The 27,344-nt window shown below is 46.3% G+C and overlaps 1 protein-coding gene across 2 annotated transcripts; it reads left to right on the forward strand.

Moving 5' to 3' along the window:
* The first annotated feature begins 12,410 nt into the window (after positions 1 to 12,410).
* On the forward strand, positions 12,411 to 27,149 carry ALAS2 (5'-aminolevulinate synthase 2). 2 transcript variants are annotated; one of them, XM_074203940.1, is made up of 11 exons: positions 12,411 to 12,496; positions 15,884 to 16,059; positions 16,277 to 16,399; positions 17,866 to 17,988; positions 18,793 to 19,018; positions 20,911 to 21,095; positions 21,765 to 21,944; positions 22,974 to 23,138; positions 24,559 to 24,827; positions 25,832 to 25,994; positions 26,721 to 27,149. In XM_074203940.1, exons 2-11 carry the CDS (start codon positions 15,891 to 15,893, stop codon positions 26,882 to 26,884), a joined length of 1,767 nt encoding a protein of 588 aa, XP_074060041.1. In that variant the 5' UTR covers positions 12,411 to 12,496; positions 15,884 to 15,890; the 3' UTR covers positions 26,885 to 27,149. The 2 variants fall into 2 exon arrangements, with proteins under 2 accessions (XP_074060041.1, XP_074060042.1); XM_074203941.1 differs by lacking the exon at positions 17,866 to 17,988.
* Positions 27,150 to 27,344: the final 195 nt, after the last annotated feature.

Raw genomic sequence — 27,344 nt, forward strand, 5'->3', positions numbered from 1 at the left:
CCTCCCTCCTCCTGGAGTTCTTTGAACATCCTCCACCATCTTTCAAAGATGTCTTGACAGTCACTCAACACTCAGAGCCACCAGATTTTTCATCCCCACCCCCCCCCCCCAGCCAGTTGGCTCCAACCTTTTTAGATCCTGCTCTCTTCTCAGTACAGAGACTCCCAAGACATATGTATGGTTACTGCCACCTCCAACCAGGCCACTGGGCCCACTTTGGAAGGGTTCCCATGGGGGAGGACACCAGCTATGCCAGCAGGCCCGACTTTGTCTCTTTTCTGAGGCTGGGATTGTCACGGGCCTGCCCAGGCTGACATGACACTGGCACACCAGCAACCAAAGCAGGGCAGAATGTGGAGGGACGGTTGCCATTGCATTCTGTCTTTTTTAGTCTAGACATCATTCTTCTTAGCAGAGGAAGGAGAAGAAAATGAACCATTGAGCTGAATGCAGTCCTTCATAGCACACAACACACAATAAGACAACAAAGCAAAATACAAAACAACCCAGTACAACACAGAACAATGCAACACTGCACTGCACACTTCAACAATGCACAGGACAACACAGCACAAAATAGCACAAGTCAGCATGAGACAACCAAGCAAAGCACAATGAAACATAAAGCAGAACAATTCAACAAATTACAACACAACATAGCACACAGCATAAACCAAGACGACACATCATGGAATAGCACAAAACACAACACAGCAAAACACATCTAGCATACCACTGTATACCATAAAGACAGCTAAACACAACCAAGTCAAAGACATCCCAGCACAAGACAGCATCCCACAACATGACATAGCATAGCATTACAAGTCCATCACAAGCCAGCATAGCAGAGCATAAGTAGAGCACAACACAAAAAGCTAAACACAACAAAGTACAAAATAACAAAGCAGAACAGTCCACAACCACATCATAACCAAATAGCACATATAGTGCAGCACAACACAAAAAAAGAAACAGTCCCACACAACCCAGAACAGCTAAACGCCAAAGTACAAGAGAGCACAGTGAAAAAATACCACAAAACAACACAATGAACAGCACTACACAACAAAGCACAAGCACATCACAACAGATGACAACACAGCACAGCATAACCCAACCCAACCCAAGACAATACAGTATAGAACAGCATGACACAACAAAACACAAGCTAGCACAATATAGCTAAACACAACCAAGTACAAGACAGCACAGCACAAAATAGCACAATACAACCCAGAGCATTATAATACAACATGGCCCAACTTAGCACAATACATCGAAACACAACATAGCACAGAACTATGCAACAAAACCTCACTAAACACAGCAAAGCACAAACTAGCACAACATAACACAATAAGCACATTACAATTTAACGCAATACAACACAGCACAAAATAGCACAATTCAAGCCAGAGCAACACAACAAAGTATAACTCAGCAAACCCAACACTAAGCAATGCAGCCCAGTACAACACACAGCCCTTTATATCACAACTCAGTATAACAAGCATATCATAACACAACACAATTCAACCCATCACAATAAAACACAATGCAACACAGCATAGCACTTCACAGTACACCCACCTCAACACAGCACAATAATCACATCATAACCCAACATGACATAGAACCACACAACCCAGCACAACAAAGTACAACCCAACAAAGCACAATCCAACCCAGAACAATGCAAGGCAGCACAATACAACCAGCATGATAAAACAATCACATCATAACACAACAGAGCCCAACAAAGTCCAGTCAACAAAGCACAAGTGAAAACAATAGAACAAAGCACAACATAACACAGAACAACACAACACAGCACTGCACAACAGTTAAATACAACAAAGCATAACCTAGAACAACCCAACACAAGAAAAAAGCACTTCACCATTACAATACAGTACAAGAACATCATAACACAACATAATTCAAGCCGTCACAAGAAAGCACAACCCAACCCAGAACAATGCTACACAGCACCTCACAACACAACCAGCACAATAGTTACATCATAACACAACCCAACTCTGCACAGCACAACATGGGCACAACAAAATGCAACACAATGTAGAAGAATGGAACAGTACAATAAAAGACAGTGCTTTACAACCCAACAAAACAAAAAAAACCCCACATCATAACCAACACAGCACACAGCACAACAAAACAAAGCACTTCACAACACAACAATATAGCACAATACAGCAATCACATCAGAACCAATATAGCACAGTACAAAGTGCAACCCAACAAAGAACAATACAGAACAATGAAACACAACAGTTCACAACACAATCAGCACAACATAGCATGATAATCATATCAAAACCCAACACAGCACAACAAAGTACAATCCAACAGAACACAGCACCACACAGCACAATGAAACATTGCATGTCACAATATAACACAGCACGACACAACACAACAATCACATCATAACCCAACCCAACACAATCCAACACAGAACAATCCAACACAGCACAGTACCATATGACACAGCACAACAAAACACAAATCGACAAAGCACAACACAACACAATACAACCCAGAACAAGCACAACACAGTCTAGTATAAAAGTACAACACAATTCATCACAACCCAACCCAGAACAACAATCACATCATAACCAACATAGCACAACACAACTCAGCACAATAAGGCACAGTACTTTACAACACAGCACAGCACAGAACAACACAACAATCACATCATAACCCAACCCAATCCATCACAACAAAATGCAGTGCAACAAAGAACAATGCAATGAAACACAGAACAATGAAACAAAGCACAACAAAACATAGCACTTCGCAACACAACAATCACAACATAACCAACATAGCACAACTAAGCACATAGAACAATACATCAAAGCACAACACAATTACACTATAACACAACACAACACAGCACTTTACAATACAATAATTACATCACATCGCAACTCAACTCAACACAGCACAGCAAAACAGAACAATCTAACAGCACATCAAAACACAGTACTTCACAATACAATAATGACAGCACAACACAACAATCACATCATAACCCAATATGGCACGGCACAAACTACAACCCAACAAAGCACAATATAACACAGCACAACAAAGCACAACTCAATAAAGCATAGTAAAACAGAGCACAACACAACGATTATATCATAACCCAACATAGCATTACACAACAAAGCACAGCCCCCAAAACACAACACAGCACAACAAAACACAGCACTTCACAGCACAACACAACAAGCACATCATAACCTACATAGCACAATAAAGCACAGTCTAAAAACACAATAAAACACAGTACTTCACAACACAACACAGCACAAGACAATAATCATAACTCAACACAGCACAGTACAACACAACCCCGCACAGCAAAGCATGAATCAACAAAGCACAACACAACACAGAACAATGCAACCCAGCACAAGCGTAAGTACAACACAATTCAGCACAACCCAACCCAAAACAACAATCATATCAAAACCAACACATCACAACACAACTCAGCACAACAAAACACAGCACTGTACAATACAATCCAGTACAACAACACAACACAAAACAAGATACAGCACAGCAGAACACAATACAATACTACAGACTTTTTGTTTTTACCCTCTCTTGCTTGCCTTTCCCTCTTTTTTGGCATTAATCTTTTTTGCAACTTCACAATTTCCTTCCAGAAATTTCCTTTCCACCCTGAGATTACTTACCCTTGAGAAATTCAGGGTATGGAAACCTACATCCCTTTCCTTTAGATTCCTTTATTTCCCGAAATTTAGGAGGCATTTCAGCCTATGCCCCACTTTGCTCTTTTCTTTCCTAAATCCTCTAGGTTCTGGTCCCTTCCCTGCCTGAATTTTCCATCATTTCTATTGTTGGGGAGCACTGGAATAGCAGTCCTTCCCCAACTTGGTTCTTCCACCTTTTGAAGAATTAAATTTTTATTAGGTTTGATAAAAGAAAAAACTTTCTGATATGTAAAGTTGTCCAAAAGTAAATTGGAGGGGTGGCTAGGTGGCACAGTGAATAGAGCACTGGCTCTGGAGTCAGGAGTACCTGAGTTCAAATCTGGCCTCAGACACTTCATAATGACCTAGCTGTGTGGCCTTGGGCAAGTCACTTCATCCCATTGCCTTGCAAAAACCTTAAAAAAAGTAAATTGGGGTGCTTTAGGAGGTAGGGAGTTCTGCTATCTGGAGGTCTTAATCTTGATACTCCCCAACTCAAAGATCTTCTGTGGTTCCCTGTTGACTCTTGGAAAAAGTATGGCATTTAAAGCCCTTCCCATTGTAGCCCTAGCCAATCTGACTGAGCTGATTCTGTTCTTCCCTGGCCTGAACTCTGTGTTCTATGGAGACACAATTGCAGAGGCCTTAAATTCAGCCTATGACATTGTCTGGGCAAGTCATTTCACTGCTGTCTGCCTCTCAGTGTCATCATCTGTCAAATGGGGAAAAAACTAACAGCAATTGCCTCCTAGAGTTTTTGTAGGGATTAAATGAGATAATGCTTATAAGGCACCTTGCATACCTCAACGCTCTATAGAATTGTGAACTATTATTTTTATTCTAGAGAAGTTGACTTTTTGTTGTTTCCCATATGCAATATTTTGGACACCTAAGAGGTGCCACAATGCAGAGAGCACCAGGTCTGGAGTCAAGAAGACTCCTCTTCTTGAATTCCAATCTGGCCTCAGACACTTTCTAGCTGTGTGACCCTCAGTAAGCCACTTAACCCTGTTTGTCTCAGTTTCCTCATCTGTAAAATGAGCTGGAGAAGGAAACAGCAAACCACTCTAGGATCTCTGCCAAGAAAACCCCCAAGTAAGTCAATGAAGGGTTGGTCGCCATGGAAATAAGTGAACAATATGCAACATTCTGTTATTTGATGCTGTGTTTTTGCTCAGATTTCTCCCCCATCATTCCTGGAATGTCATTCCTGCTCCTCCCCTTTACCTCATCTTCTTGGAACCTTGATCTCCCTTCAAGGATCAGTTCCAATGGAACAGGACAAGAAGTGTTATCTGAGTCCCACCCACAGCTGCAGAATCTGGGCCCAAGCGACTTTGTACTTACTTTGCACATACCTTCCATCTCCTCATAAAGACCTTGTGTTTACTTATCTGTATATGCTTGGCACCTCCCTGTAGAATTGTAGCTCTGGAGAGGCCAAGGACTCTGTTGTTTTCCATCTTTGTACCCTCAGGATCTGGCATAGTGTAGGGGCTTGCATTGCAGCTTCTTAGGGATGTCAGTCACAATTGGACTTTATGGCTTCTGAAGTCTCTTGGATCTCAAGGGACTTCTCTGTGACAGGAAAGTCAAAAGGAAAAAAATTCTAATTTTGGAAAAAGAGGTCCCAGATCCCATCTTAGTCACCAACTAGCTTGGTGATCAAATCACCTACCTTGATTTTCTCCCTCTCACCTGGGGCTGGAATCACAGGGGAGAGAACAAGGAAATGAGCATTTATGGACTCTTTGTGTCCGACCTGTGGCAGAGCCTTTCAATCTCATATTGGACTGATGAACCACAGTTGGACACACTCTATGTTGACCCCCAAATGGTGATGTCACATTGATATTCAAGTATGACCAACCAACAACCAATTACCTAATTCACTTCTTCAATGCCAAACTATCAAAGAATTATTTTATAGAACTAAAATAATAGCAATTCATATGGAGGAAAAAATCAATCAATAATCTCAAGAAAAACCATGAAAAGAAATGGACATGAAGGGAGCCCAATGATGCTAGATCTCAAATTGTACTAGAGAGCAGTAATTATTAAAAACAGTTTGGTACTAATTAAAAAATAGAGATCGGCCAGTGGAACAGATGAGATACACACCATACAGAAGTAAATCTAGAGACCTAACATTTAAAATCTACTAATCAATAAGCATAAAAATCCCCAGTAGTAGGATGTCTGGAGTGCTTGACAAAAACGTAGAGGAAAATTGAACAATAGTAGTGATTAGATTTTTTCCAACACATCAGACACTATGTTCAGTATTTCTTTTTCATAGATGAGGAAACTGAGGCAGGCAGAGGTGATGTGACTTGCCCAGGTCACATAGCTAGTAAATATCTGAAGCTGAATTTGAACTCAGTTCTTCCTGTGGCCAGGCCCAGTGTCCTCTCCACTCAGGCCCTGTATAGCTGTCTCACTAAGACAGTTGTAGCTGTATCCTTAAGATTGCAGAGTTGCTGCTGTTTAAGCAGAGTTTGTGTCTTACAATTTTGTTTTTAACAGACCAGAGGTCTGTTAGAGGATTATCTCTTCAGAGATATGCTCAGGATCATAAGGCTAGGGAGGGTCAAAGGAGAGACTTGAACCCAGGCCAGCTTTATTTTCCCTGTCTCCCTTCTCTGTCACTTCCTAGGATAAGTAACCTTGGACAAGTCACTCACTTGAAACCCATTTTCTCATCTGTAAACAGAGAGAATTGAAAAAGCAAGGTGAATTTCTAGTGACCAGGCTTGGCTCCAGAATAAAGATATGGGAAGCCACCTCTAGCTGCCCAAAACATTTGAAGAGGTGGGGGTCTACTGGTGTGAAACACTGCATATAAAATCAGATTTGGGGGTTGATTCGTTTTACTGAACTTTTTCCTGCTTGGTTCTAAGGGCTGGCCCCTGGGGAGGGATGGCAAAGGAAATAGAGGCAGTATAAAGACAAAAGGTAGCAAAGATCATCTTTATAATTTCTGACAGTGGCTGGGTCCAGCAGGGGGCACTAGGTCACCACAGAAAAACGAAATTGAACAGGAAGTGGCAGTAGAGCTCCTGTTGGTATTTCCAGTGTCTTTCTAGGCAACTTGGAAGACTTTTCTCCTCGGTGTTGTGTCATTCCCTGGTCTTCTTTTTCATTGAGTTGAGGGGATTGGGGGAGGAGAATGTGCCAGACCCTGGCCCTTGGGAACACCTACCTCTATCTTTCTAGGAGGTACCCCCTGCAGCCTCCCTAGTCTTTTGTGAGAACAGGCAGGAAAGTGTCCCCAAATAGAGTCAGAAGTGCTAGGTTCAAACTTTGGCTCTTACTGTCACCTTTTGGAGACTCAGTTTTTCCTAATATACAATATGGAAGTTGTGCTAGATGACTTCCAAATGCCACTGAAAGTCCAATGAGCTTTCCAAATCAACCCCCCAAGAAGCTGAATTTCTCTGGCAACTCCCTTAATATGGGGAATTTCAAATAACTTGGAAGTATTAAGATCTTGGCGATTGGAAGGGCCAGAAGGGAACTCAGGGATGATCCTGGTGATCTTTATGATTTGAAAGAGATTCCCCCTACCCAAAACAAGCAAGAAGCCATCATTACCTTGATGGGGGGCTGGGGGTGGCAAGGAACCCATGTCTACCATTCAGGTGAGGAGGCTCTTCCTGACATTAAGCCCAAATTGCCTCTTGGGAAATTCTCTCTTGCTCATAATTCTGCTCTCTGGGGTTAAGACCAACAAGTCTATCCTCTTCCCCATAAAGGCCCTTCAGATATTGAAGCTGCTTACCAGTTCTTTTGAATGTTTTGCCTTCCCATGCTAAGTGACCATTTTTTTCATGAATTCTCACAGGTTTGGTTTCCATGTGGATCAGAAGCTAAAGGAAAAGCTAGAGAAAAGAAAGAAAATGAGAGAGGGGGAGATGATGGAAGGAAATATAGGAGAACTATAGAGGGGAGAGATAAAGATGGAGATAAAGGGAAAGGGGAGAAGACCACAAGAATAAAGGGGGAAGCAAAGATAAATGAAAATAGAGATGTTAACAGAAGCGGAAACAATGGGAGGACTGAGTGAGGAAAGAAAGAGAAAAGAAGGAAAAAATAGAAGACAGAATTAGAACAAAAAAGTGAAGAGAAAGAGGGATGTGGACACAGGGGTCAGTCTCTTCTCCCCAGGTTTGTCCTGCTTCTCCCCCATCTATTTAACTGATCCTTCTTAATCTCCCTTACTGTATTTTCCTCTAGCTTCTGCTCATTAACCATTACCCTCAAGGCTCTCTTCTAAGTCCTTTTGATTTTCCTTGGTGATCTTATTAATTTTCATAAATTCAGTGATCATCTTTTTACAGATAATTCTCAGATTTGTCTATTCAACCCTAATCCCTCTCCTGACCTCCAGTTTCCCATCTCTAGCTGCTCTGTAGACATCTCAAACTGGATGTCCTATAGATGTTTTGTTTTGTTTTTTAGTTGGGTTTTTTTGCAAGGCAGTGGGGTTAAGTGGCTTGCCCAAGGCCACACGGCTAGGTCATTATGAAGTGTCTGAGTCTGGATTTGAACTCGGGTCCTCCTGACTCCAGGGCTGGTGCTCTATCCACTGTGCCACCTAGCCGCACCTCCTATAGATGTTTTTAAATCCAGCACATCTAAAATGGAACTCATAAAGCTCCCTTTCTCTCAGCCCCACCCCTTAGATCCAATCTGATGCCAAGTCCTGTTGATTCTACTTTCCCAGGATCTTTCAGATACTGTCCCTTCTCTCCTCTAACAATTCCATCACTCCAGTAAAAACCCTTATCACCTCCAACTTGGACTACACTGCAAGAGCCTTCTGCATGTTCTCCCTGCCTCAAGTCTCTGGGCACTCCAATCTACTATCCATTCAGCTACCAAACTGATCCTTCTAAAGTGTGTGTCACCAGAGACCAGTGTCAAATAAGAGGAATAAATTAGGGGGCCTTTGAGCTTCCTTCCAGCTCTAAAGTCATGATGATTCTCTGTAGCCTCATTCCTCCATAGTCCACTGTCTCCTCTCCATCTCCACTTTGCTTTGCCTTTCCCAGAGAGAATCCTACTCAGTAAGTTATAATGGTTCCCTATTATTTCTAGTTCAAATATAAAATCCTTTTATTGGGGGGGGGGGCTTTAAAAACCTTGTATAACCTGGCCCCTTATCAACTTGCTAGTCTTCTTAAAATTGGTCTCCTTCTACATATTCAATAATCTAGTGGATGTTGCTTTTCCTCACCTGAGAAACTAAATTTCCTGATTCCATGCTTTCTTGTTGGTAGCCCTCTATGCTTTGGGGGCACTCCTGCCTCACCTCTACCTTTTGATCTTCCTGGATTCCTTTGCATCTTAGCTAAAATTCACTTTTCTGCAAGAAGCATTTCCTTACCCTGAGATTCTTTTCCATTTGCCATGTGCACATACACAACTGTGAAAGGACTGAATGAAACAAACTCTATTTGTACAGTTGTTCATATGTTGTGTCTTCCATAAGACTGTGAGCTCCTTGAGGACAAGAACCTTATTTGCCTTTATTTCTGTCCCCAGGGCTTAGTGCCCAGGGCCTGGAACATAGTAAAGGTCTAATATGGGTTTGTTGATATGTTAAGCAGAGAAGTCAGAGGAGAGACAAAGTGTGAAGGAGACAGGGAAGATATAGAATAGGAGAAAAACTCCAGGGAAGGGAAAGAGAAATGGAGATGGAGAGGAGATTGTAGGAAACAGAGGAGGTTACAGAGAAGCATCATGAATTCAGATTTGGGATCTCAGAGACACCCAGATTTATTGCTCTCATTTGTTTTAGGTTTTTTTGCAAGGCAGTGGGGTTAAGTGGTTTGCCCAAAGCCACACAGCTAGGTAATTATTAAGTGTCTGAGGCTGGATTTGAACTCAGGTTTTCCTGACTCCAGGGCTGGTGCTTTATCCCCTGTGCTACCTAGTTGCACTTGTTGTTTAGTTTTAGGTTTTTTTTATCGGTCTAATTTGATAGTTGAGGAAATTGAGGCCCTGGGTGGGGGCGCACACAGTGTCAGAGACAGGATGTGTGAAGCCAGGTTCTCTGACTCCAGAGCTATGGGCTTGCCATTGATCCATGGGGTGATAGAGATACAGGGATAGAGGAGATAGACAGAAGCAAGTAGATGGGAGAGACAGGGACAGAGAGACACAAAGAGACAGAGAGAGAGAATGAATCACACAAAAGTCTGGCAAAGAAAGGGAGTCGGAGAAAAGGAGAAAGGCCTAAATCAGTCAGGAGTGAGCACCCACACCCAGAGGGAGCCTGAAAGTGATACAGTCACAGACACAGACACTTGGGGGTGCACCTTAGCAAGTGATCAGATGGGGTGAGCAGTAAAGTAAAAAGCTCCAAAACAATGATATAGGAGGATTAGTTGTAGAATGTGATGGGGGAAGATGGGCTTAGCCTACTGAAGACTGGAAAAGGGGGATTGATCACTGTTTACAGATATCTTTATCTATCACTGTAAAGAGGAATAAGCTGTGTTCTGTATGATCCCAGAGGTCAGAACCAGGAGCTATGAGTGGAAGTTATATATGTTTAGGCTGGTCAGGAGGGTGTCATAGCATGTGGAAAGTAGACTGAGCTGCCTTGGGAAGTTGGTAGGGTGATCCCCACCCTAGAGCCTTGAAATGGTCCCTAAGGTCCCTTCCAGTTTGGAGATGCTGGGAGTCAGCGGGGGGCAGAGAGCTGAGAGGGAGGGGGTACACTGCTATCTGATGAGCTCATGGAAGCCCCATTGCTGCAGAGATCACTGGAATGCTTTATTGGTCTCAGAGGGAAGTGGTCTGCTGGTTCTCTGTGATGGAGTCATGAAGGGGGGGACTGTCAGATTTCTATGGCAGAGCATGATAAGAGAAGGAGGTTTTTATCTGCTGGGTGGGTTTCTTCCAGTTTGAATGTCTCCTCCAAGGGGACCCTAGGCCACTGTTAAGGGACTGTAGGAAAAAGAAGAGGGTCACATGAACTATTCAGAAGACTCAGTTTACATAGATAATCTGGGAAAATACTGAAAACCATTCACAACCCAATTCAACAAGAATCTATTATGTGGCAAGATTGGGGAAAATTATAAAATTCAAAATAAATAAAATCTTTTATTTTAAAAAAAGACTCTATTATGGGTCTGGACTAGGTGTGGGGGAAGCAGAGATAAATGAAAAGTCCTTGATCTTTCAGTGAGAGGAATGCAAACAGAAAAGAAGATACATGATAATCCAAGGACAAGAATAAGGCAGCTCCAAAGTCAAGTGAGGAGTTAAAAGGCTTCCCAGGAGCTTAGCCTTGAAGGAAGCTTGCAATTCCAGAGGAACCCTCCAGGAGAAAGGGCATTTCAAGCAGAGAAGAACAGACATTTCAGCCAAGGCAGGGAGGTAGGACATTGGGTTTGGGGGTCAGGGAGCAGGGAGAGTCCAAAGGGGAGCAATGTGTGGTAAACTTGGGAAGAAACATTGAAGAAGGTAGTGTTTGCTTGAGTGTGCAAACTTTTTCTAGGGGGACTTCTAATAGGTGGAGGGGAAGGAACAGAGGCAGGATTTCCTAACAGAGATGGAAAAATCTGCATAAAAGGAGAAAAAGGTAAAGAAGAAATTCCAAATACCCAAGGCAAAATAATTCAGAATATGGGAACTGGATTGGGAAAGATGAAGAAAGGGAATGAGAGAAACATGGAGTGATGAAGATGGAGAGGGGGCAGAGAAAAGGTGACACAGAAGGCTGAGTGAGATGGGGTAAACTGGCAGGAAAAAGAGGGAGACAAAGAAGGGGGGACAGAGAGAGAGGTGACAGGAAAAGGCAGAGAGGAACTTTGCAAAAGGCAAAGGTGAGAGGAAAAGGCAGAGAGGAATATTGCAAAATCCTTAAAGAGAGACAGAGAGAGAGAGAGAGAGAGAGAGAGAGAGAGAGAGAGAGAGAGAGAGAGAGAGAGAGAAGAGATTCACAGAGACAGACAGAGAGTTAAAGAGAAAAAGAGAGACAGAGAGAAAGAGAGATGTACAGAGACAGAAAGATTGAAAGTGAAAGAGAGAGAGCGAGACAGAAAGGAGAGAGAGATGGAGAGAGAGAATGAGAAAGACTGAGAGTTAAAGAGAAAAAGAGAGAGAGAGACACAGAGAGAGAGAACGAGAGAAATATTCAGAGACAGAAATATTTAGAGTGAAAGAGAGAGAGAGAGAGAGAGAGAGAGAGAGAGAGAAGAAGAAGAAGAAGAAGAAGAAGAAGAAGAAGAAGAAGAAGAAAAGAAGAAGGAGGAGGAGGAGTGAATAGATTTAGAGAGAGGTAGCCCCAGGGGCAGTTAGGTGGTGCAGTGGATAGAGCACTGGCCCTGGAGTCAGGAGGACCTGAGTTCAAATCCAACTTCAGACACTTCACAATGACCTAGCTGTGTGGCCTTGGGCAAGCCACTTAACCCCATTGCCTTGCAAAAACCTAAAAAAAAAAAAAGGTCGCCCCAGAAAATGGAGGAGAGAGGACTGCAAAGGGCCAGGGGCAAAGGCCAGAAGGAGAGGGGAGAAGAGGCCAGGGGCCACGGGCCAGCCAACCCCCCCCACCCCCACCCCCCCGCTGTGGTGGCCGAGTCCACCCTTATCTGCCCGCAGAGTTCGAGAACCAATGGGCCAATGGGCGGGGGAACGGGCCTGGGAGGCGGGGCTGGCCATAAAGAAGGGCTCTGGGCCGGAGGGCTTCACCGTTCGTCCTCAGTGCAGGGCAACAGGTAGGCAGACTCGGGGCCCCGACTTTCCCTTGGGCGGCCCGGCTCTTTGGTCACTGTCTTTGCCAGGCTCGGAGGGCATTTCTCTGGCCGCCTTCCTTTGTGGCCTCCGGGGCTGATGATCGCTGCTTCTGCCTGTCGGGGTGCCCCATCTCTGCCCTCTCCCTGGGTTCTTCTTTCTCTCCCCAGTCACTGGCCGGCGATCCCCGTTGCTCAGCTCCTGGCCACCAGGTTCCCAGTCTCCCCTTTCTGGCTCTAGCTCTCCCGCACAAATGCTCTCTGACAAGTCGTCTCTCGCAGTGCTTGCTGATGTCGCCCTGGCTAACTGCTTCTCTTTACACCTGGTCTCCATCTCTCCCCTCTGTCCTGGTACTAACTCATCCCTACCGGCTTCTCTCGGTGCTTGCATCTCTTTCCCACTCCTCTCCTGCTTCTCGATTTTCCTCTCACCCATTCTAATCATTCGGCTCTCTTTGCCTAGATAACCCTGGGGAAACCCAGAAAGCTAACAGCTAATTAAGAGGAACGTTTCTATGGGAGATTTTTGGGGGGGGGAGAGGGGAATGAAAGGGATTGAGGATCCCAGATCAAGGAGAGATGGAGGGGGGTTAAGTAATGGGGTACATGGGGCAGTTAGGGGCACTGGCTCATGATTGGGAGAGAGAGGGGGAAATTGGAAAGGCAATCCCTATGGTGCCAGGGAAAGAGCCCTGGATTAGGAGCTGGGAGGCCTTGGTAAGTGGGACCTTGGTTGAGTCCTTTTTTGTCTCAGTCACACTTTCCTCCTCTGTAAAATAAAAGGATTAAACTTAGTAGTCATGAAAGTCCCTTCTAACTCATATTGGGTGAATCAGTCCTCTGCTCTCAGTTTTCTTCTTTGCTGAAAGGGTTACAGTTAACATCTCCAAGGGTCATGGATTTAGAAAGAGAAATCCTTAAGCCCAACCCCCTCATTTTATAGAGAAGGAAATTTAGGCTCAATGAAGTTAGAAGTGACTTGCTCAGAGTCACCGAGGAAGGATCTGAAAGACTCTCCCAGACTCCTGGGCTGGTGCTCAGTTCACTACCTCACAGGGCCCTGGGAGATATGGAGGTCTTTCGAAGTCTCTTCTAGGGTTTTTTTTTTTTTTTTGGTTTTTTTGCAAGACAGTGGGGTTAAGTGGCTTGCCCAAGGCCACCCAGCTAGGTCATGATGAAGTGTCTGAGGTCACATTTGAACTCAGGTCCTCCTGACTCCAGGGCTGGTGCTCTATCCACTGTGCCACCTAGCCACCCCTTGAAGTCTCTTCTAGTTCTGACATTCTCAGAGCTGAAAAACTTTCAGAAATCAGAAAGACCAAGCTGTACCTAAAGAGAATTCTCCCTCTAACCCACCTGACTTTGATTTGAGACCTCCACCTCCAGGGACAGCTCCTCTTCCTTTGGTGAGGAACCTTTCCTGACTTCCAGTCTCAACAAATCTTTCTGAACCTTTTCCTCCTCCATCCAGGATCTGCCCTGGGAGGCCAATGCCCCTTCTCCATGCCAGCCTCCAAAGACTGGAAGACTGAAAAATCCCTTAATCCAAAGGGTCAGATGAATTCAGGAATCTAAGACAAGATACTAAGATTATAAATAGGAGTCTAAGATAGGATTCAAAGATTTCAGGACCCCAAGATTGGATGACAGGAGCAAGAGACAGGGGAAGCCTAAAGCTTCCCAATCTTGACTTGTACTGACCACTTCCCCTCCCAGGCCCAACTGATTCTTGCAAAAAGGAGCCTGGTGGTTTCTTGGTGGCCTGGGGACTTAGGGGAAGATGGAGATAGGAATCCAGAATGTATGACTGCCATTCTGACCATTAAGAAATTCATTCTCTAGGCTTTAGCTCTTGACAGGGCTGCTCAGTTTGGGAGGGGGAATCATGTTAACCAGTAACTTTTCACACTTGGGTTGGGAATCTTGAGATCTGAGTTTAAATCCTTGCTCTTCACCAACTCAGCATGACCTTGGACAAATCATTTTTTCTGACTGGGTCTCAGTTTCCCCTTCTTTAAGATACAGGGTGTGACTAGATGATTTCAAAGTCCTCTTCTGAAGTCTGATGCTCTTTAAGTCATCTCTTTAAAAGAAACATTTTTGATCACAGCTGATTTGTTTTCCAAGAAGTCTGAAGGATGTAGGCCTCCCTCTTCTCCTGGGCCCTGTTGGGGTGAGGCAACTGGATGAGCCTGGGCAGGAAGATAAGCTCTGGGGTGAGAACTATCTGCCCCCTCCACCCTGGACCCAGGATACCCTGGAGCTGGAGGTCCCTCCCCCAGAGACTTTTATGAGGTTTGGGAACCAGTAGACTTGGGGAGGGGTTGAAATCTCTCCAGAATTTCTGACTCTGTCCTATTCATCCCTGGTTTTTCTGTCACCTGTGTCTTTCTTTCTCTTTCCCCTCTCTCTCTGTGGTTCTGATGGTTTTCTCGTTCTACCTATCCTTGCTCTTGTCTCTTACCCTGATCTCCCTTCCTAGATTCAGGATTCTCTTCCCTATTTTTGTCCCTGTCTCTCTGTCTGTCTCCAGATTCTGAAGGGGGAAAGACTCGTCTCCTAGCCCCATACTGCCCTGATGAATGACCCCCTCCTTTTGTAGAAGGGGAAGCTAAGGCTCGGGGGGGGGGCGCGAAATAAGCATTTCCCTCGAGTGTACTATGTCCTGGGCACTTAAACAATATCTCATATGCTCCTCACAACAATCCTACAAAGCAGGTGCTATTATTATGAGGAAACTAGGGCCATCAAGAGATTAAATGACTTGTCCAGGGCTACCCAGCTAGTTAGTGCATGAGTGGATTTGAATTCAGGTCTTCCTGCCTCCAGGCTCAGGGCTCTCTGCATTCTTCCTACCAGTTGCAACCAGAGGGGAGGGGATTTTTCCAGTCATAGGGGTTTTTCTTTTTTTTTTTTTGAGGTTCTTGAATAATATTTTCTTTATCCAATTTCCTGTAAAATCAATTTCTAACATTCATTTTATGAAAATTTTGAATTCTAACTTCTCTCCCACCCTCCTCTCCCTGTTGCTTGAGAAACCAACCAATCTGATGTGAGTTATATAGGTGCAGTCGTGCAAATCTCACTCCATATTGGCCGTAATCACACAAGCTTTTCACCCCAGAGCCCCATCATTGTACTGAAAGACCAACTAAAGCCCAGAGAGGGAAGGGACTTGGCCGAGGTCATGTAAAGTTTGAAGGTCAGAATCTAGATGAGAGTCAAGGGCTTTCCTCCAATCAAGGCTTCATTCTTTTCATCTGAGACAACTGTACAGAAGGGAATTTGTTCTCCATTATTGGAGGAATGCAGACAAAATTGGGATGATCCATGTCAAGAAATGTTCTAGCCCTATAACTTTTTCTCATGCAGGCCCAAGATGGCTTCCTTCTTACAGCGTTGCCCAGTTATGGCCTGGGACAGAGCCACATTCCTGAAGAAAACAAGGCCCCAGATGTTGTTCAGTGCTCGTCAGTGTCCTGTCATGGTGGCCCGAGGCCTAGTCACATCCAGCCTAAGGAGCAAGGAGGCAAAAGTCCAGGCTTGTGGTAAGAAGGGAGGAAGGAGGTCCTTTCACCAACCCCCATTCCCAAATACCTAAGAGTCCAGAGGACTTAGCTAGAAAAGGGCAGGCCAGTGCTGCCAGCCTGGGTGTCTTGGCGCATGTGATGGGCCGTCTGTCCGAGCCTGGCAGAGCAAACCTCCCTCCCTCCTTTGGGTTGGGTTCCCCTCCTCAGAAGTCCTTTCTCTGTTGTTTTGGGATAGGGGCCTCTTCCCTGGCCACAAATCACTGCCCCTTCATGGGAACAGAGCTCCAAGATGTCAAGAGCAAGATTGTGTTGAAGGCTGGGCCTGAGATCCAGGAGGATGTCAAGACATTTAAAGCAGGTAAGAAGACTTTTAGCCTCTCTGAATCCCAGAGTCTCAGAATCATCCTGGACAACCAGAGACTCTTTCAATGCCCCCCCCATCCCCACCATAAGAACCACAGAATCCCTAAGAGGGAGACAATGGCAATGGAATCAGGAGGACCTGGGTTCAAAGGCTGCTTCTGAGACTCAGCAGTGGCAGGATCCTGGCCAAATGGCAGCCTCTTTAAGCTTCAGCTGCCCCAAAGAGATGCTGAGAATCACTGTAGCATCTGGGTAGACTTGAGTTGAGACTCAAACAAAATAAGGTGTCTAAAGCTCAAGCTGCTTAGCAGGGCTGTTGCTAGGATAATATTTCAAAACTTCTAGACTTGAGAATCCTAGAATTTCAGAGCTGACAGTGACCCCCGAGTTGAGCCCTATCAGATTATAGAATATGGGGGAAGGGGAAAGTCATAGAATATCTGACTGAAAAAAAACCTCAAGAACCAAGATTGACCTTGGGCAAGTTCTTTCCTCTTCCTGAGTCTCAGTTTCCTTCTCTGTCAAAAGAAATGAGTGGGTGGGACTAGATGGTCTCTTAGGTGGTCATCTAATTTCTGATTGCTTCCAGGGGAGCTCATCTTGCACCTGGGTGACAATGACTTGTTCTAAGAGACCTGTCTAACAAGAACTTAGCTGGGTCAAAGTTGGAAAGGAAACTAAGGCTCAAAAAAGGGGAGGGGCCTTGGCATCCTTGAATGGCCACACTGAAGTCCTCAGAGGGCATTCAGTCCAACAAGCTCATTTAACAGAAAAAGAAACAGACTCAGAGAAGGTGAAGGGACTTGCTGAGGATCTCACAAGTAGTGAGAGGAAGATCTGGGGTTGGAGGTTCATCTAGCGCAATCCCCTTCCTTTGTGGGGAGAAAAGATGGAATTAACATTCTGTGTGTGGCTTAGTGAGGCTGGGTGACTCAGGGAGCTAATGGCTGAGAGGGGAAAAAGCAAGTGTTGAGTAGAAACAGCAGGCATTCCAAGACTAGGCCAATGTCAGTGCCCTAAATGGGCAAAACACTGGCCTTGGGCTCAGAATAATCTGGGTCTCATGAGTTATGAAATTCTGGGCAAATTACTGGGCCACTCTGAGATTGTTTCCTTCATCTGAAAAACAGGGAAGAGGTCATGGTGATCCATGGAATCCAACCCTCTTACTCTTTAGAGGAGAGAAGAGGTTCAGAGAGGTTGTTCAGACTGCCTCAAGTCACACAGCAATACATGGTGGGAACAACACTTGAACCCAGATACCTCCTAACCCCTCATCCAGGGCTTGCCTCCACCCAATCCTTACTGGGACTTTTTGTTTGTAAACTCTAGTTTCTCTTCAGATCAAACACATCTTTCACCTTAAACTAGATTTGTCTTTTCGTTTGTCTTTATTTCCTTTTTGTTATATTGCTATGGCCTAGAGCAGGGTCCATTCTTTAGATTATCTTTCCTCTCTAGTTCCAATTAGTTGCCTGGTCCAGGAGATTCAGTCCAGCCTGAGGAAGCAATTTCGGGGCTCCTGGGAACAGAAACTGTCCCTTGAGAACAAGATCACCCACTTCATCCAGGATAACATGCCTGGTAGGCAATTCACAAATGGTGGGGGAGAAAGGGTAAAGAAGGGGTACCTAAAAGGGTTTCAGAGGGAAGAGGCAGAACCCCAGAAAGACCCTCCAGACCTCCAGGCTTCCCTTGTACCAATCTGGTATGACTTGGGTGAAGCAAATGCATTGTACTGTCTGAGACCTCAGCATCTCCAGGTTCCCTGGACTAGTGAGAGACATAGAGGAAGGAGGCAGAGAAAGAGACCTGGTGTGAGGTAGAAGGAAAGAGAAGGAAAACAAGTGAGAGATGGACAACAAAGGTGGACAGAGGGAAGAGAGGAGGGCCAGAAAGAAAAGCAAGGGACAATTTGGGGGGAACAGAGAGGGAGAGAAATTGAGAAAATGAAAGATGGAGGGAGAGAAACTGAGTCAGAGGAGGGAGGGATGGGGGAAGAAAGGGAGATCAGGTGAACTGAGATAGACTCACAGAGAGAGAGGGGGACAAAGGGAAAAAGGAAGCCAGATGGAGAGAAAAAGACAAACTCCTAATAGAGAAAAGAAACAGAGACTGAGAGAGGAAGAGAAAGAATTTGAGATGATGACAAAGAGAGGGAAAGAGACAGAGAAGGCAAAATGGGAGGGAGTGGGAGGAGAGTGAGAGACATGGAGGGCTGCAGAGAGGAGAGAGAGATGAGAAGAGAAAGAAGAGATGAATGGAAGCTGAGAAGATGTAAGTGAGGAGCTTGGTAGAGGAGGCCCCTGCCTCACCAGAGACCTGGAAGAGCAAGGAGAGATTCTAGATTGGAGGGACAGCCTCCTCACCTGCCCCATCTCCCTACAGGACGTGGCACCTTTGGCTATGATGCCTTCTTCAACAGCAAGATTGAAGAGAAGAAGAGAGACCACACTTACCGTGTGTTCAAGACTGTCAACCGCAGGGCAGATGCCTATCCCTTGGCCCAAGACTTCTCAGAAGGGGAAGGCCTGGCCACCAAGGAGGTGTCTATCTGGTGCAGCAATGACTACCTGGGCATGAGCCGCCACCCCAGCGTGCTGCAGGCCACCCAGTGAGTACTGATGGGACCCCTTTCACCAAACAGGAAAAATCACTGAAGAAACATTGATTAGATACCCAATAGATGCCTAGGTTAAGTAAGGGCTGGGCACATCTAAAAAAAGTCAAAAGCCAGTCTCTGCCCTCAAGGAGCTGCCAAACTAATGGGAGAAATGGCACCCAAAGAACTGGGTACAAATGATCTAGCTCAAAACTATGAGAATGAAGAGTGGCTGGGAAAGATTTACTGCACCAGGTGGGATTTTAGTGGGGTCTTGAAAGAAGCCGGGAGGCACAGAGGAGGAGGAGGAGCATTGCACTCATGAGGGACCACCACCAAAACTATCCAATCAGAAGATGGCAGGTCTTGTTGGAAGCAAAGACAGAAGACTGAGGCCACAGGGCCAAAGAGTGTGTGCAGGGAGGGAGGCAGAAGCCTGGAAAAGGAAGGGGGAGGGAGCAGGACTCTGTAAGGTGATCCTGGAGGCAACAGGCAACCACGGGAGTTTATTGAGTATAGGGAGTGAACGATGTGGTCCGGTCTTTGCATTTGGAAAATCATTAGTGACTGAATGGAAGATGAATTGGAATGGGGGGGGGGACCTGAGGCAGGTAGCCCCACCCCAGCAGCCATTCCAAGTGTCCAAATGGGAGGGGGTGAGGGTCCGCACCATGGTGGGGAAGGGTTAGAGGAGAGAAGTGGGAACCTATTCAAGAGATATTACAAAGGTGAAATCAAAGGCCTTGGCAATAGTTTGGATATGGGAGGGGGCAGGAGAGAGTGGGGTGTCCAGAATGACTCTTAGGGACTGCCCTCTGCAATAATAGGGAGGTGAGGGCGGTAGGGTTTAGGGAAAGACAAGACTCTGGTCTTGGACATGTTGAGTCTAAGACATTTCTTAGACAGAGAATTTAAGATGTCTGAAAGGCAGTTACCCGAGAAGTAGAGAACAGACCCAGGAACGAATGGAAGGAGAACAGACCCTGGACTTGGGACCCAGGATTTTTGGCATTTGAGAACCCTGGGGCAGTAGACAGAGAGCTGAAATTAGAGTCAGGACCTAGGTTCAAATCCTGGCTGAGCCCCTCCCTCTGGGGCCCCTGCTTGTGTCCTTGTCCTAAGGGGTGACAGAACCAGATGATTCCAACAACCGTGTAGGGACATAATAGGCAAGCCCTCAGGAGAGACTCCAAGGCTGTTCACATCCCCAAGCTGAATATCCTCAGGCTCTGAACCAGAGAACATCAGAACACCAGAATGGGAGAGTCAGAGACCATTCAGATGGCAGAGCCAGAGAACAAGATTCCAACCCTGAGAAGGCCGATTTGGTGGCAAGGGGCAGGGTTCAAGGACTAGCTCTGTTACCTTGGAAGAGTCCCTTGCCAACTCAATCTCAGTTTTCTCTTGTAAAATGAGGAGAGTTGGACTAGGGAAGCACTAAGGTCCCTTGCATTTTTTCCCCTTTTTGCAAGGCAATAGGACTAAATGACTTAACCATGGTTCACACAGCTTGTACATGTCAAATGTCTGAGGCCAGATTTCAATTCAGGTCCTCCTGACTCCAGGCCGTTTCTGTCCACTGATACCTAGCTGCCCCACCCTTCCAGTTCTAAAATCTACAATCCTTAGAACATTTGATTCCTGGATTCAGAAAATGGACTCAGAAATGGAGTTAAATCCATTTCTTCTTAACTTTTGAGCCTAGGGTCCTTAGTACTGTGCCTCCCTACTGGCACATGAGGGAAACCTTCCTAGAGTAGAACTTTCTGGAGGACACCATAACTTAAAAGGCCCACCTCCTCAGCAGAGATTTCCTTGGCCCTCTTTCGTGTCTTGGCTGTGCATCCCCTCCTCCCTGGAAGCTTCTTCCCCCAAGGCTCTGCACTCCTCTTTTTCTTCCCTAGGGAAACCCTGCAGCAGCTTGGAGTTGGGGCTGGTGGGACCCGTAACATCTCTGGGACAAGTCAGTTCCACGTGGCCCTGGAGCGAGAGCTGGCTGACCTCCACCACAAGGATGCCGCCCTCCTCTTCACCTCCTGCTTTGTGGCCAATGACTCAACCTTGTTTACCCTTGCAAGGACCCTCCCAGGTGAGCCTCTGGGAGGCTGGCACAGGCTGCTCAGGACCCTGCATCACTGCCATGGCCTTGCAGAAAGCGAGCACCTATCCGTTAAATTAAAGAATACATTAATGAGTGAATGAACACACATCCGTATTGTACTCTCCCCAGTAGAATGCAAGCTTTTTGACGGTAGGGACAATTTTGTTTTTGTCTCAATAATCTGAGAATTTAGAAGAGAACCTGGCCATAGCAGATGTCTAAATACAGATTTGTCGAAGGAATGATTAGGTGAATTGGTGAGTAAATGAAGGGGTGAATTTGCTAAGTCACCAAGGAGAAGCAGTCATAGTGAGACCTGAACTGGCCCATGAACAGGAAAGTAAGGTTCTGATGCAGACTCTGCTAGTTACTATCTCCAGGACTTTGGGAAAGAAAGGCCTTGTTTCTCTCCCAGTCTGTTTTATCTGTAAAATGAGAGGCTTGGACTGACTGATCTCAGAGTATCTTCTTAGCTTTAATGGTTGAGGATTCTAGAAAGATTTTCTGGAATAAGTGGGCTTCAAGCAGGGCCCTCAAAGCTGGGTCAGCTCTGCCCTAGGCTGGCTTGGCCTCCCTCATAGGTTGCCAGGGGCCAGGGAGAGCCAAGGGATGGGCCAGGGACTTGAGGACTGAAAAGCTTTTCTCACCTGGCTGCAGGATGTGAGATCTACTCAGATGCAGGCAATCATGCCTCCATGATCCAGGGCATCCGCAACAGCAGGGTCCCCAAGTTTGTCTTCCGCCACAATGATCCTAAACATCTGGAGGAACTCCTGAGCAAATCAGACCCTCAGACACCCAAGATCGTTGCCTTTGAAACAGTCCACTCCATGGATGGTAAGAGTGGGGCTGGGGCAAGAGGAAGAGAGGTATCAAATTGCACTGCCCTATTTCCCTAAAAGAGACAGATTGTAGCCTCCCAGAGGCCACATTCTGACTGTCTTGTTTTTCCATTGTTGTCTTAAACCATCCCACTTCCTTATTTCTCTGAAAGAAAGATGCTCAAACCATCCACTGCCATATTTCCCCAACAGACATTTCTTACCCATCCTACTATCTCATTTCTTTAATCCAGAAAGCACAAAAGTCCAAACATGTTACTGCCCTGCTCAGGAAGCTTCAGTGGTTCTCTATTGCCTCTAGAACAAAAGACAAACTTTTCAGTTTGACATTTAAGGCCCTTCACAATCTGATCCAGTTTCCTTTTCCAGGCTCTTCACTCCCTGTTCCAGCCAGTTGGGTTCTGTTGCTGCTCTGCCAACTCAGCATGCCATCACTTGGCTCCAACACTTTGGAGGGGGTCTATTGCCCCACGTCTGAACATTCTCTCTCCTATCTCTGCAACTGGCACTCCTAGCTTTCTCCAGTTCCCATGTCCCCTCCTACAGAAAGCCTCCTTGTCCCATTATTCTGTATTTTCTTTCCTAGCTCTGCCACAGACTAGATTCCTTCAGTAGAATGGAGAAGCCAGGGCTTATTTGTCTTGTTGCCTTTCTTAGGTGTGGGGTGTAGCGCAGTCAGCTCATCAATGTTTGTTGAACTGGACTGGAAAGAGGCCCTCATCATCCCACTGCCTGGAAAAATCTCTGTTGGACTGTTTGGCAGTAGAGGCTGAGCTCTCGTCACTAGATAACAGAATGAAAGGGCACTGGGGGAGGAATCTTATCTGGCCAAACTCCTGGGCATCCCTGAGAGTCTCCTCTGACAGTCTTTAGTTCTCTCTGACCTTCTCCCTCCCCCCTTCCCTCTTCATTCTGGTTGGACTGCTTTCTCTCTGAGCCTATTTTTTTTTCTGGGTCCCAGTCTTTGGTTTCCCCCTGTCTTTGTGCATCATCCATCTTCTTACTTCTCTCCCACCCCTTACAGGTGCTATCTGCCCCCTGGAGGAGATGTGTGATATAGCCCACAAGTACGGGGCCCTGACTTTTGTGGATGAAGTCCATGCTGTTGGCCTGTATGGTGCCAGGGGGGCTGGAATCGGTGAGCGGGATGGCGTTATGCACAAGATTGACATTGTCTCCGGGACCCTGGGTGAGCTGCTTGGGGGGGACAGACATTCTCTCTTTTTTTTTTGCAAGGAAATGGGGTTAAGTGACTTGCCCAAGGTCACATAGATAGGTAATTATTAAGTGCCAGAAGTAGGATTTGAATTCAGGTCCTCCTGACTCCAGGGCCATTGCTTTATTCACTGCACCACCAAGCTGCCCCCAAACAGACATTCTCTCTTTCCCAAGGCTTACTGAGAAATTCTCAGCTAATGAAGGTGCTCCTTTCACTTTCCCATATCTCCTATTTCTGGCCTACCAGATGCCACCTGTGGATGTGGATGGCTTAGCTGGGAATTTATTAGATACTGCTAGAAACCAAAGGACTTAGAAGCTGGAAAGGACCTTACAGGGTCTCTAGACCAACCTCCCCCCCAATTTTCTAGATGAGGACATTGAGACCCAAAGATGGGAATTTAGGAAGTAACCAGCAGAGGCAGAATTTGAACCCAGAGCCTCTGACTTCAAATTTGGGTAGGTTTAGCTGAAGATCCAGAGGACCGAGCTAAAGATTCAGAGACTAGTTAGTGATTCATGTGGTTTCATTCACTGAGTATTCAGTGAGGTCTTTGTTAGCGATCTGGAGGGATGCACAGGGCCACCAGGGTTTTCCTGGGTATGTTAAATGGCAATTTAAAGGATTTCACTGGAAATTTCAAAAATTTACAAGAGAAGCCAGACTTGAGTTGGGGATTATGAGGCCTTCGAGAAGAATCATAGTGTCATACTTCTGTCGTTCTACTGTGTTTGCATATGGATTGTCCAAGTGAGGCAGCTGGAAGCCCGGTCTAAGCTTTAAAGGACTGGCCAAGGAGGGGAGGGTGTGAGAGGGATTCCACCAGTTTCAGCTGTTTCCCGGCCTCACACCAGCTTCTAGGGCCTCATGGCTCATCAAACAGCTGGCTGGGCCCCACCCTTGCCCCTTGCTCCAATCGGCCTGAGCAGACACAGGCAATGAACTCCCAGGGGCCCAGGGTACCTAATCACCCTTACACATGTCCTTATCATAACTCCCAGTCCCCTGCCTAGGGTTCAAAGAAACACCATCCAGACACCAGAGAAAGAGCCTGTAAAGAGGGGCTCATTCCTTGCTCTTTCACACCTTCTGACTTTTGTGCAAGCCATCTCCATCTTCCTCTCTCCTCCTCATCTCGTCTTGCCTAATTCCTTTTTTCTCATTTTTCTTACCTCTCTCAACTCTCATTCATTCACGAGACACATTTGTGCCATTTCCCCCTGCTCCTTGTGTCTACACAGATGGCTAATTATCAAGTGGGGTTTGATGGGGGGAGGAGGGTGGAAAGTCTGATTTGGAGGGAGCCTTGAACAATTCTGAATGATGGTGGTCAAGGAGATGTGAGGCATGGCCTCCTTCCTCTCTCATCTTCTCCCCTTCTTTTTCACAGGAAAGGCCTTTGGGTGTGTCGGGGGCTATATCGCCAGCACCCATGACTTGGTGGACACTGTGCGTTCCTTTGCTGCTGGCTTCATTTTTACTACCTCACTGCCTCCTATGGTGCTGGCTGGAGCTTTGGCCTCTGTGCGCATCCTCAAGAGTGAGGAGGGCCAAGCCTTGCGACGTGCTCACCAGCGCAACGTCCGCCACATGCGCCAACTGCTCATGGACAAGGGTCTTCCCGTCATCGTCTGCCCCAGTCACATCATCCCTATCCGGGTGAGGGAAGCCCCAGCTGACCCTTCTCCTCTCTCCCCAAGCCCTTGTTCTGCCTTTGAGGCTCAGGGCGGGTACCTGCCTTATCCTCTTTCTAAGAAGTCTGACCATCCTCCACCTCCAAAAGTTCTTTACTCTTCTGACCTGAGGGTCCGAGGCATAAAAAGGGGTCAGAGAGGCAAAGTCTTCTGGGCTACTCTCCCCCCAAATCATAGTTATCCTTGTGACTCTTCCAGAACCTAGGCAAGGGACAGAAGGTGCTCCCAAAATGGGTGATGGCTGAGTAAATTGTTCGACGTAGTGAATGAATGAGTTAAAAGGATGGATAAATGAGTATGTGAATGAATGCACCCAGGACAAGGAGTATAGCGATTGAATTCATGAGGAAAAAGGGGCAATGGCTGAATGAAGGGGCAAGTGAATGAATCAGGAAGTAAGTGAAAGGAGAACAAAAATTCACATTGCCATGGTCATAACTAGCTAACAAATCAGGGGAGGGAGGTAGCCTTGGGCCAGAGCATTGGGACTCCCAATTTCTCTTCTCAGCTCAGACCCTAAACTCCTAGTCTGAATTCAGCAAGTCACTTCCCATCTGTGGAACTCAGTTTCTTCCCCTGTAAAGAGTGGGGAGAACCAAGAGCAACAGGTAGAAGTAGAGGGAGGCAGACTTCACTGACACAACTGCCCCACTCATCACTGCCAAACTCTCTGTGGGCCCTTCCTGTGGGGAAAAGGCCTGTTCTCATTGACCCAAGAGGGTAGAACTAAGAGAAATGGGTGAATCTGAAGGGGCCAATTTCAACTCAATGTATGGAAAAATTTTCTGAAAGCGGAATGGGCTACCTTTGAGAGGCAGTGAGTTCCCCATCCATAGAGGGTTCCAAGCAAAACTTGGAAGACTACTTCTTGGGGCTGTTAGAGTGGGGGTGCCTGCTCCAGGAGTCTGAGGTGTGATGACAGAAGGGACTAGGGGGACTGAGCTTGTCTGTCATCTCCTATGCTCTCAGGTTGGGAATGCTTCCCTCAACAGCCAAGTCTGTGATCTCCTGATCACCAAGCACAACATCTATGTGCAGGCCATCAATTATCCCACAGTGCCTAGGGGTGAGGAGCTGCTGAGGCTGGCTCCCTCTCCTCACCACACCCCCCAGATGATGGACTACTTTGTGGGTAAGTTTCCCCTCCCCACCTAGGCTTTCCTTTTCTCAATGAGATGGAGGAGGGGGAGGACTTGACCATTGAAAAAAATAACAGCTATAGTTTAAGAAAGAGTGCCAGCCCTGGATTGGAATACAGCTTGTCACTTGTGGAGCCTTCTCTCTGAACCTCAGTTTGTCTCTCTGTAAAATCAAACATGGAAAATGGTTTCTAAGGGTCTTTCCAGGGCTGATACTGTGACCCAAAGTCATTCCCTGCTCTAGACTTGTGTCTTGATCTGGAAAAATTAGGGCACATTTCTGAGAGAGACTGAAGTTAGTGGATTGCTCAAGTTTTAGAGTGGTGATCTATAGGGGCAGCTAGGTGGCACAGTGGATAGAGCACTGGCCCTGGAGTCAGGAGGACCTGAATTCAAATCCAGCCTCAGACACTTAATTGCCTAGCTGTGAGACCTTGGGCAAGTCACTTAATCCCAATTGCCTTAAATACAATCAATAGAGTGGTGAGCTAGGAGAAGGCCAGAGTTTATTGGGATGGTGAAGCCCAGCAGGCTGTTTAAGGAAAAGTAAACTAACTGAGGCTGGCAGAGGGATTTAGGGGGATGGGCCTAGGGGTAAAAGGGAGGATCGTACTTGGTATTGGCTAAGCTCCCTTCCTGCTGTGACAACTCGGGTCTATCAGTGTCTAACAACACGGGTCTACCAATGTCTAACTGAGGACCTGCTATCTTTCCCACAGAGAAATTGCTTGAGACCTGGACTGAAGTGGGCTTGCCCCTCCAGGATGTCTCCTCTGCCTCCTGTAACTTCTGCCATCGCCCCGTACACTTTGACCTCATGAGCGAGTGGGAACGTTCCTACTTTGGAAACATGGGTCCTCACTATGTCACAGTGTTGGCCTGATGGCCTAGGATGGGGAGGAGGGAAGATCCAGAAGCGCTCTGGCCTCCCTGCTTCTGCCAAGGCCGAATGGACTGGCTCTCCCTCAGAGGAAGCGGCCTACTCCTGGCCCCATGGCCCCACCTCAGTCTCTCATCAGCAACACTTGTTTCCTCTAAAATGCTTTAAGATTTGCAGTGGGTTTCCCTGACGGTATTCAGGGAGAAGAAACCATGGAAGAATTCATGTACGCATTTGATAGTTCCTAAATAATAAATTGCATCCTATAGCCAGATGTCTGTTCATTCAATGTGGGGGTGGGGGGGAGGTTGAAGTGATGGAGACACTCATGCAGGATCTGGAAGCTAGCACCAAATGGGCCTGAGGGGGAGGGGACCAAGGGGACATTCAAACCAGATGGATCCCAAGGACTGCCTTGGGTCTTCTGTGAGACAGAAGGCCAGAGTGCAGAGGAAGCTTAGTG

The sequence above is a fragment of the Macrotis lagotis genome, chromosome X (genome assembly GCF_037893015.1).
Source record: "Macrotis lagotis isolate mMagLag1 chromosome X, bilby.v1.9.chrom.fasta, whole genome shotgun sequence".
Lineage (NCBI taxonomy): Eukaryota > Metazoa > Chordata > Mammalia > Peramelemorphia > Peramelidae > Macrotis > Macrotis lagotis.

What these genes read in the sequence shown, in the direction of transcription:
- ALAS2 (XM_074203940.1), top strand. Translation starts at nt 15,891, where the DNA reads ATGGCTTCCTTCTTACAGCGTTGCCCAGTTATGGCCTGGGACAGAGCC. An exon ending in TGTCAAGACATTTAAAGCAG is followed by an intron (nt 16,400 to 17,865) that starts GTAAGAAGACTT and finishes TTTCCTCTCTAG; the next exon opens with TTCCAATTAGTTGCCTGGTC. An exon ending in AACAGTCCACTCCATGGATG is followed by an intron (nt 21,945 to 22,973) that starts GTAAGAGTGGGG and finishes CACCCCTTACAG; the next exon opens with GTGCTATCTGCCCCCTGGAG.